The 12,042-nt window shown below is 35.0% G+C and overlaps 1 protein-coding gene across 1 annotated transcript; it reads left to right on the forward strand.

Annotated features, from left to right (window-relative positions):
* Positions 1 to 588: 588 nt before the first annotated feature.
* LOC128558321 (E3 SUMO-protein ligase ZBED1-like) lies at positions 589 to 3,348 on the forward strand. The gene is made up of 2 exons (XM_053547249.1): positions 589 to 658; positions 1,478 to 3,348. The coding sequence occupies exons 1-2, from the start codon at positions 589 to 591 to the stop codon at positions 3,346 to 3,348; spliced, it is 1,941 nt and encodes a 646-aa protein (XP_053403224.1).
* Positions 3,349 to 12,042: the final 8,694 nt, after the last annotated feature.

The following is a 12,042-nucleotide window of genomic DNA, read 5'->3' on the forward strand; positions in this document are numbered from 1 at the left end:
ATTCCGATAATCGATTATGTTTTCTCGGAGCCGATAGCGGGTACGAATCTACACGGGTACGAACGAAGGTTTCCGAAGGGAAATAACTCCGAAAAACGCGCAAAAATGGCCGCCCTAGCAGACAGCAATACAGATTCGGAGGTTTTTAATCACCCCGGATCGAAAACCAAGTCTGATGTCTGGAAGGTCTTTGGATTCCAAAAGATCGACCAGAATTTACCACCGACGAAAGGCAATTTGAACATGAACATCGCCGTTTGTCGTCTCTGTAAAAAGACATACAAAAACACCGGTTAGTTGAATCTTATGAATTTTCCCGGCCAATATTTTAACGTCAGACTTCAGCATTTCATTTTGGAACTCAAGAGCTGTGTTTGTGTAATGTTTTGCTATTATATTATCCCCATTTTAGAAAGAACCCGTGTCTGTCCGAAAGTTTAAAGTATCCGAAATATTAGACTTACTGAATTCATAACGGATAAAACAGAAGTAAGCCGACAAATGGTCCGCCAATCAAACGTTAGTATTTTGTTGCAAGTATCCAATGGAAATTGATTTAACATCTTACATTTAGGCACAACTGTCAACATGGCGGCGTCCATAGCGTCAACAAAATGTGTTGCAATGCATGCTTTGATAAATCTCGTATTTTATAACGGTATGTCCGAGGGAATTTATCTGTTGAAAAAAGGACAAAAATACCCTGAAATTTCCATGTTTATGATGTATTTTCAGTGGAAAGAACTTAGTTTTTTCTGTGGCATGATTATTTTTTTCTGTCAAAATTCCACTAGTCCCAGTACTAGCTACCCAGTTCCACTGACCGGTGTACATTATTCAGTAATAGGATTGAACCATGCTTTTTATCTGATAATAGTTAGATGAGCAGGGCCCTGGGTTTGAGTCCCAGTAGAGCCATGAGGTTTTTCACAACCTGCATCCATGGGTAGCTCACACTGCTACTTTGCTTAGACAGAAGCATAACTAAAAATTTTCAGTGACATTCAATGTCCATGTAAAAGTGTTAAACTATATTTTACGTTAATTTGTATATACTACAATGTAAATAATGTTGCTATATATTTAAAAAAAAACACATTGTGAGTAAGCTTAAGATGTATAGTGTCTTGGTGCTTAAATTTGTATTTTAAAAGGGACGTATTTTCATAAATAAAAAGTAAGAATAAAACTTGTGATGTAAAGTTGTGTAAGAGTATGTATATAAAGCAGGAGTACGCAAAAGCCTTGTAAACTGATGGTATAAACAATAAGATTGCTAAAATAAATAAAGTAAAAGGTTTCATACGATATCACAGTACAACATGACAAAGTTTAAAATGCAATATTTGTATAACAAAATGCAGAAGGTATCCGTAATCTGTTTGACGCCCAACAGTACCTAGTTCTCAGTTTCAATAATTTGAAATGTTCATATTTTCAGACAGTACAATATACCATTTTTTTCTTATATTTGCAGGTAATACAACAAATTTTAAGATGCATATTGAGAGTGAACATTCACTTCCTAAAGATCACAACTCTTCCAGGGTCAGGTCAAGTACATCAGGTGTCAAGCCAGGTACATTTGAAACAGTCATTGAACATAAACAGCTAACACTCCCATGTCTTTTGGGAAATACCAAGTCTCCTAAACTTGGCATGGAAAGAAAGCAAAACATTGATCAAGCATTGATGAAACTGGTAGTTGGAAAAGTCCTTCCTCCTAGTTTGGTTGAAAATCAGTATTTCACAGACTTCACTAAAAATCTTGAACCTAGATACAAACCTCCATCACGCAAAACGCTTATGCAATCAGCCAAAAAAGAAGACATTGAACAACAAATTAGAAATGAAATAAAACAATGCACTGGTTTAAGTTTAACTCATGATGGCTGGAAAAGTTCTGCGACAGAGAGTTATAATACAACTACAGTACATTATATTCATAACTGGGAACTGAAATCGGCTGTCCTGAACACTGTGAAAATGGAGGGATCCCATACATCGGAGAAAATTTCAGAGTCGGTTCTTGAAACTAAGACTAAATGGCAATTGCCTGACTGTATTGCAACAACTGACAACGCCGCCAATGAAAAGAAAGCTTTTGCACTTTTGAATATGCCACGGTTCGGTTGTTACGGCCATAGAATTAACTTAGTAGTGAAAAACTCACTCACTGGATCAAATGAAGTCTCAAGGATTTTGGGTAAGGCAAGACGATTGGTAACTCTCTTCCATACTTCATCTAGTGTAAATGACAAACTCATCGAAAAACAGAAGCTTCTTCTAATTAAAGGAGTAGGTCACAAACTGATAGCAGATGTTTCTACTAGATGGAACTCCTCCCTGGCAATGTTGGAAAGGATTCTAGAGCAGCTTCCAGCTCTTATGGCTGTTGCTACAGACGAAAGTGTAAGCAAGTCTGCGAGAACAACACTTCAGAACTGTTTATTTACTTTTGACGAAACCCTTATCGCTGAAAAAGTAGTGATGCTTCTTGAACCCTTCCAGAAAGCTACCGAGGTTGTTTGTGCCGAAAAAGTGCCAACTATTAACAAAGTCATTCCGGTTGTCCTGAAACTTCAAATGGGCCTGAAGGAGAATACAGATGATCCAGCGATTTTTAAATCCTTGAAAAGGAAAATGGCTGAACAGTTGGAAATCAGAAGTGAAATAGAGGACCTTGCACTTTTAGGATGTATACTGAGTCCCTTTACCAAAGGCTTTGAATTTATGCCAGATCAGAAAACAAAAGCTGAAAGTCTTCTTAGGAATTATGTATTAGTGGAAGATCCACCTCCAGCAGTTAAAGTTAAACAAGAAAAAGATGTGACATCTAATGAACTTAAACCCCCCTTACCTTCATTACCAACTTTACCAGAAGTTCCCATAGAAATTCCCGTAGTTTCATTAGTAGAACTAGAAAAATCAACAAGTGTTGAAGCACCCCTACCAAAAAAGTTCAAATCCGCTGATACAGAGGACTGGTTGTCTGATATTGTTTGTATTGGAGAAACAAAAATGTCACGTGAAGATGTACTAGATGCAGAGTTATCACGATATTTTGGGTCAAGCTTAAAAGAGGCTGATGCAAAATGTACTGTTTTGGAATGGTGGAAACGAAATGAAATATTTTTTCCATGCATTGCAGCCGTTGCTAGAAAGATTCTTTGTGTTCAGGCAAGCAGTGTTAGCATTGAAAGAGTTTTTTCACTTGCTGGGGAAGAGGTTTCAAAAAAGAGAAGCCGGCTTACCCCGGATAATGTTGACACATTCATATTTTTGAAAAAAAAATCATGGAAAGGTTTTGGTAACTTTGAAAACATTCTTGTAAACTATGAAGCTTAAAAGCTAACAACTTAAGTGTTTAGTGCTGTTTACAAAGATAATTCATTAAAGTTTACAAAGTAATTAAAGTTTAAAAAGTGTTTACAAAGTTATGCATTCTTTAAAGATACTTGAAAGTACATTGCTTTCAGAATAACTTTTCCGTACCTCATGTTTTTATTTCGATGTAAATGAGATGTGAAACCAAAATTTGTAGTCCTGTTTGGCGCCATATAACCTATACTGTGTTGTTGCGCCGTAAAACCCACCATTGGTTTTGCTTTTGCGACCAGTGTAGATCATGATCAGCCTGCACATCCGTGCAGTCTGATCATGATATACACTACTCGCTATTCAGCCAGTATCTTTTTGATAAGCATCGCCCTTTTAACAAATTGGAAGATGGACAAGTTCATTATAGAAATTTAGCATGGAAAGGGTTAAGCTGTAATAGTTATGCTACTGAATTCCTAATAAATTAAAGGAAATGTGTAATTTCTATAAGAAGTCAGTTGTTTCATATCTAGTTTCTCTCAAAATGAAATAGTAATTTTTTTTGGTAGTAATATTATAATGTCTGCCATAGTAGGAACATGGTGCAGATTATGGCTTAAAGGTAAACATTGCAATTATATTACCAAAAAATGACTGAATTCATTTAATGATTTTCTACCAGACAATCAATGTTTTTGTCAGCCACAGAAAAACTGAAATATCTGTATTTCCTTGCTGTATGCTAGATATGTTACTGGTACAGGTATGCTATACCAGTCAATTCTCACAAATGGCAGCTATGTGATACATATACACCGGATTGCAATTTATTCTGCTTTCCCTGTCTTCAACTCATTAGTGATTATACTAAACAAGTTTCTGTTTACCTGGAACCAGCTTAACAAAATCTGATTAATGGTAGTTCTTTATTTTTTCAAAAGAGCATTAGAATTTCAAGTACAACAGTCACTTAAAAGACATAAATATCTGAATATACAAGTATGAAAATAAATAACATTCAACCGATTATTTTTCCGATACATTGCATCGGTTTGCCAACCGATTCCAACCGATAATCGGTTGGAGTTCTCCAACCGATGTCCCATCACTAATCAGAAATATGCTTGTGCCAAGTTCCATCGTCATTTAGTGTGACTCCTAAGTGTTTATGCGTCTGAACGTAAGTTAACTGTGTGTTCTGAAAGTAAAGTGAAGGGAGATTTCTATTATTTTTAGCCAAAGATAAGAACATAACTTCTGTCTTGGATGGATTAAACTGCACATGCCATTGTTGTGCCCAAATTGACAAGATTTGAAGATCGTGATTGATGGTAGTTTCTATATAATTAGCGTCATTCGAACTAACAGCCAGCGAACTATCATCCGCAAATAATCTGGTAAAACTTACTAGAGAATCTGCTATGTCATTGACGTATAATAAAAACAAAAGAGGACCAAGAACCGACCCTTGAGGCACGCCGGCGTTGATATATTTTTCACTTGAAAATGTTGAGCCTACAAATACTTTTTGTCGCCTGTTATGTAGATAATCAGAAATCCAGTTTATGATATCTCCGCTAAACCCATACTGTTTTAATTTGAAAATAAGACCCATATGCCAAACCCTATCGAAAGCTTTACTTATATCGCAGAATACTATACGTGTTGATTTTTTGTCATCAAATGCTTTACATATTTGATTATAAATGTCAATTAATTGGTACACTGTTGAGTGACCAGGTAAAAAGCCAGATTGTTGTTTGTATAAAATATTATTCATATGTAAGTAATTATAAAAGTACTTGAACATCACTCTTTCCATAACTTTCCCAACACAACTAATCAGGGACACAGGCCTGTAATTTGAAGGAACGGACCTATCACACTTTTTTGAAAAGTGGCATTACATTTGCCCCTTTCCAACAACTTGGGTACGTATTTTCACGTATGAATCGGTTAAATAGCATTTTTAGCGGTCTACAGACAGAATTACTTGTATATTTCAGCATTCGGTGACTAATTTCATCCGGTCCACTTGCTTTATTAATAACTAAGTTAGATAAAACATCAGTTATTTCTTGGTCTGAAAGATTAATATCGCCAAATGTCTCGTTTGTTTTTAATGTAAAATTGGGTAACCCTGAATGAGAATCGTCAATAGTTGATATAGACAAGAAGTAATCATTTAGTGTGTTGGCTTTTTCTAAATCCGAAGTCGCATACGAGCCGTTGTTTGATTAGAGTGGTGGTATAACGTCACAATTTGATGAGTTTTCCTTTACTAAAAGCTTTACTAGTTTCCAGTACTGACGAGGATTCGTAGAGTGTACATCATTTATTGTAAATTCAATATTGTTAAAAAAGATTTCTTTAGCATGTTTTTTCATGTTGTTAACTTTATTCCTAAGTACTTTGTAATAATTCCAATCAGAGATTTTCTTCATAGTAAGAGATAAACGTTTTTGCCTATGGCGTTTACGGGAAAGTTTATTTCTGAATTGTACCACGGTCTATCGTTTGGTCTAAATGTTACAAACGTTTTTGGAATACACGATTTAGCAAGTTCTAAAAATTTATTAGTGAATTCCATTGTTGCGGTATTAATATCATTTGATAATAAAAAGGACCAGTCTGTTTCACGAATTTTCTCGTTAAATGCTTCAAAACCTGCTCGTTTGTAGCACCATTCTCTGCGCTTGAAAGGACTATTAAGATTCATGTTTACTTTAATGTACGCAGAAGTTCCGAAATGATCGCTAATGTTTCTGTGTGTCTTTAATGTACCAGAGTGATGACATGTAATATTACATGAGCTATAGGATCTATTGATGTTTGAGAGGTGTCATTTACTCTTGTTAGTTCATTAATTACATTAGTCATATTATTAAAGAGCAGTAGTTCTCGAAATTTAGTATTAGTCAAATTCATTTGATCTTCGTTAATATCTCCAACTACAGCTATTCTATTGGAAACTTCATGAGCTTTATCAAAACAAATGTTAATCCTTTCCCAGAATTCAACGGTGGAATGGGACGATACAAATTAAAAATGTTTGGGAAGAATCTTTAATTTCAATCCATAAAGATTCCGGAAAAAATGTTTTCCAGTTCTGAAAGGCGCCTCGACTGGATATGTGAAGCTACGTAAATAAGTAATCCACCAGAGTTTGCAGTATTATCTTTTCTATACATTTTACCATATCCGTCTAATTTTAAGAAATCATCAGCAATATCAAAAGACAATTTACTCTCTGTAAAACAAAGTATATTAAAGTCGAGATAGTTATCTTTGATATAATCGAGTTTATGCCTGATACTACGTATATTTTGGTGTAGAATTGAAAGACAGTCATGATCTGTCTCAGGTCCTGGGTTTACCTCGATATCGCCACATAGTTTGAGAAAAAACTGTACAATAAAAAAGTAATAGACATTCTCAACTAAAAATACAACTGGAGATATACATGTAGCTTCTCCCTGTTTTGAGATGCCTTCACGACACGCAGTCGTTAACAGAAGAACAATTTTTGTACCCAGTATAACATAACGGTAAATGGACGCGATCTAAAAATATACGTTTTACATAGTTTCTGTCTACGTATATGAAACAACCCAATGGTTGATCGGTAAGAAACTATATCAATCACCTATACGGGTAAAGTACTACACATATACAGAGTACGATCGACCATTGAACTGTATTCAGAATGAATAAACAAGCATAGGGACTAAGAGACGGACGCGCACCAGGATCCAGGACAACATAAACAACAATATAAAAAACGTACCAAAAAATCACGTTTCCTACCATTTGCAGAAAAAAAACATCTAGAGAGATCTAGTTCCTACTGAGGGACGAAATGCTAAAAATCGCTCAGCTAGAGTACCTGGATATTTAAAAACAGGTACAAATAAGTAAAAAGATTATTATATAAACTGACTGAAAGAGCAGTAGATATGAAGGCTGGCGGACAAGTTAACAGCCAGAAATATGCAGACAGACAGGTAGACAACGAAATCGCACGTACAGACGAACGGCACTGGGAAATGAGTGCAGACGAACAGGTAGACAGACGACCGAAAACGTAAATAGATGGACAAACAGCGACGAACATGTACACCTGGACAGACGAACGAAATAGATGTGCGCAAACAGACGGACAGCAGCTGAGCATTAACATATGTAGACGGTCGTAGAAAATAAAAGAACTGTTAGCAAGCAGACAGGTGAAAATAAATAGTTTGAAGCTGAGAGACGGTTTTTCAGACGGACTGACTGGTAGACATGTATACAGAAACAAAATACAAACAAATGAACGGACAAATTGGCATGTAGAATAACGGACTTATCTATAGTCCTAGCAGACGAAACAGGTATATTATCTTTTGGATGACAACATGATGTAAAAGAGCAAATATATAAACAACTGCAATGTTGTATTACAGTTGAAAACAAACAAACAAATAAAAACAAACAGGCATTCAAGACAAAATAGCAAATCGTATACAATAAACCTAAATTATGTCAAGTAATAATGCAAGTAAACTATACATACACATACAACAGTTTCAATGATATAAACTATACATAGTTCAAACAAGAAATATCTTTAAAAATGATGGTCGGCGAATTGTAATAAGGAAAGAAGTTTATGAATTTTTCATCTAACATTCATCTTTCATCTAACATTTGTCAAATTGCAAAACTAAACACCGCACTTTAACAATTTAAATGGTTCTCTTTTAATTTTTCGCAAAGGTTTCGTAGGGTTGCAATTTTTTTCGTTTATCCTTAGACGAATAATTAAAGCAGTAGTTTGATGAAGATTCATGAAGTGGTTCATGAGAAGAGGTCATTAAACGTGTTAATATTTTTAGCTAAATTGGTCCCTATCCCCATTTGTAACAAAATAGCAGGAGACCTTACGATTGTTATACATCGAGTTTGATAAAAATCCATTACATTTTAGTGGTTAATGAGAAGAATGGCATATCTACTTTTAGCTATAGTGGTCCCTAATAGGGCCCAAGTTCCTATATAAATAAATTTGGAAGAGGACCTTATAATTATGCTCCAGATCAAGTATGACAAAGATCCACCAAGCTGTTCATGAGACGCTGTATAAAGGCATTTCTAGTTTTAGCTCTAGCAGCCCCTAAAAGGGGTCAAATGTCCCAGCTGAACAAAGTTGGCTGCGGGCCTCATAAAGATGCTACAAATCAAGTTTGATTAGAATACATGAGAAAAAATCAAAGGATTTTTTTAGTTATTATTTTTATTTATTTCTAAAATAGGCCAACTGATCCCGCTTTAACAAATAGCATATTCGCTATTCATGAATCTTTGGACAATGACGTCACACCTATAAAAAAGTGAAGGTCAAGCAAAACATACAATTGTAATTATTTCAATATTTCTGTTTCATAAGCAAAGTTTGACCATAGTCATATCACATAGATAAACTGTATGCAGCGTACCTTCATTTCAGTGTAATGAGATTCAGTCTTTATATAGCATATATATAATAAAACAGATTTCAACTGAGTTCAATATTTGCATACCATACTAAAGAAAAATATTCAATAAAGCAGTTAAATAATTTATAACAAATATATTAAAGTAAACAAGTACTCATTTTAATATGCAATCTGAATAAGTCACAAAAGCAAGAAACCTTTTCATATACAGACGACAATTGTAGCAAGGAAAGTCTTTTAAAAAGCACTTCTCTACATAAAAGACTCTTCACACCCTTATTCATGTGATACACAGACCGTATTCAGCTCTTTCTTTAATTTGATATATGTTGGTATTTGAACAGGTTTTTATCATATTTATTAAACTTACTTATCATTTTGAGATACATTTTGTATATCAATATTCTTGCTAAATATACTGAGCCAAAGTTAGCTTTAAACCTGTGAACAGCGTCGTTTAGGATAAACGTTTTGTCTACATTTCACTCAGCGTAGCACAATCAACAGAGTGAAAGAAATTGACACTCTCGTCCAATCAGGCAGAGTGTAACATAAATTTTCCATTTTGATAAACTATCTATAATGCGTTATCAAGTAGTTTGATTTGCAAACTGAAGTCACGTGGCATAGGTAACGAAAACGAATTTAGACGGCGTCGCCGAAAAACAATTCACTATTCTACCTTTCCGATAATAAACTGAAAATGGTCAATAGTAGAACATCCTAATAATAAATTGAATCAACGATGCATATTATAAGATTTGCTTTCCTTGAATTGTGTAATGGACAATGGTCAGATAGTTATATATGTAAACCCATGTACATGATGTAGCAATATTAAATGATTATTATAGCTTTTACCGAAAAACAAATTGTGTGTAATGATTCAACCAAAAAAGTATGATTCAATCAGAACTAGAAATTAAGTGCGGATTTATAACTTTCTTGGACATTTAAGGTGTTTTTATACAAAGTAACACATGTAAAGAATTATCGTCTGCTACAAATTGTTATCGACAGGTAAGATTATAGATTATATACACTTGTACTAATAAACTTTGATAATGTGGCAGTTGAGTCCAATAAGTCCAGGGGTGTTCAAAGATAAATCGTCATAGATCTATTGTAAAGCTTATATTGGATTTACCTGTATTGGAAAATAAATAGCGTCGATTGTATTGAGGTCAACTGCCACATTATCAAAGTTTATTAGTATTATATTGCATGCCTTATGTATACATTGGTCAATGCCATTGAAGCGAAGGTCACTAAATAGCACAACGCACTGTTTGTAAACAACAGGTGACATGTGATCTGTCAGTGTTAGAAACTACTTGAAGGGGAATGGTCTTCCTTCGCGGATTGCCCTGATCTGGTCCATATTCTTAATTACGCGACCTCTGACTTCACCAGGCAATAGGACGTAGTTTGTACAAGCAGCGACCCAAGTTTTTGTCACTAATTTGGTCCTTTTTAGCTGTCTAGCCTCATACCCTATTTGCTCACGAAAAGGCGTCAAGTTATCTTGCACGAAAATGGCGGCACCAAGGTCTTTCCTGGCCGCATAAACCCTTTGCCTGGCTTTGGAATTGGTGAACTTAACGATGACTTTACGGTTCACCAATAAATCTGGATTGAATTTACCTTTTCTATGGCATTTATCAATATCTGAAGTTTTCAGGTCCGGATTATGAAGCTTGGCATGGTCCAAAATTTTACTTTCCACATTTTCATCAGGTGAGCCAGTGTCTCCCGGTATGCCTGAAATATCAAAGCACATTCGTCTACCGTATTGTTCAAGCTCATCACGTTTTGCCTTTTCAGTTTTCAGTTCTGTCTCAAGTTCAGTTACGCTTGACTTCAAAGAGTTAATTTAATCTCTGAGGCTTCGAGTTTCCTGTTTCACTATTTGTTAGATATCTTGCCTTATTTCGTCAAGTACTTCAGCTCTGAGAGCTGCTTTGAGGTCTCTAACAAGTATAGGTGCAAGTCTAGCACTCAGTTCTGTTATATCCGATTCACTGAATTTTGAAATGATTTGAGGAGTTGTGGGTGGGGTATTGCCAGGTGCGTAGTCTTTGATTCAAATGGCTCAAAAATAGTCAGTAGCCTCACTTTCGCTATCGGCTATGTAATCGGAGTTATAAACTGTTGTAGAATTGTCAGTTATTTTGTGTTTTTTGCTGGATGGTTTCTGTCCCGGGGAAGATTTTACTCGCTTACGCCTTCCCATCAATATGGCGGTATGACCCCCTCCACCTGGCTCAGGTAAAAGTCTTTTTTGATCCAGAAAAGGTTTTGGGGAATGGCTATACTTATACAGACATAGGTGACTTTATGACGACTCTATCGGCACATAATCTGGCTGTGAATCCTCTCAGGAACTATTACATTTATAAAACGTTTACATTTTCTTTGTTTTGAAAAAAAATCACCTCGCATTTTTTCAACCGTTTTATTGCACATTCTGTTACGATTCGTAAAAGCTGGCTACAAGTATAGTGGACGCAACTTGACCCCGATGGTTGACCTTTGTATTATAATACGTAATGAGGCACAACCTATTATTGAAAAGGTGTGTACGTAAAACACGAGCTGCACGAGAAAAAGGAAATATAAATTTGTGTAAATATAAATTAGTGTATTTGAAGGTTTTAACTGATCAAATGTAAGTATATATACTTTCATACTGCACTGTATACAAACTAATTCCATATAAATATACACGGCTAACCTAAGCACCCTTGATTGCTATAATGAAATAATCGATATGAATAATCAGCCTAAGGTCAACCATCGCGGTCAAGTTGCGACAACTATATCTTAATGGGTTGCCTACATTTTACTTCTACATATTTTTCAGAATGTTTGCTGATTATATGTTAATTATTGTTTATCATATTCATTTTAGATTGAACATATGCTATAATATTGTACAAATGCAAACCTACCAAAATATACAGACGTGCGTTCATACCGTCTGAGATGTAACAGGAAATGGAAATGTTACAGGTCAAAACAATAAGCTAAAAGGATTTATTGCAAAACAATTGATGTAAAATTTATTTATTGTCCATTATTTGAATATTTTGAAATTATCTGTCATTATAGTCAATTTATATCTATGATATCTAGCTCAGCATTAATTGTATATTTACATCTGATACACAATTTAATTTGAAATCGTTGCATAAGTTATGATTCCAGTAAAATGGGCCCACTTTGACTTGTACCTAAGGTCTCA

This window comes from Mercenaria mercenaria, chromosome 7 (genome assembly GCF_021730395.1).
Source record: "Mercenaria mercenaria strain notata chromosome 7, MADL_Memer_1, whole genome shotgun sequence".
Lineage (NCBI taxonomy): Eukaryota > Metazoa > Mollusca > Bivalvia > Venerida > Veneridae > Mercenaria > Mercenaria mercenaria.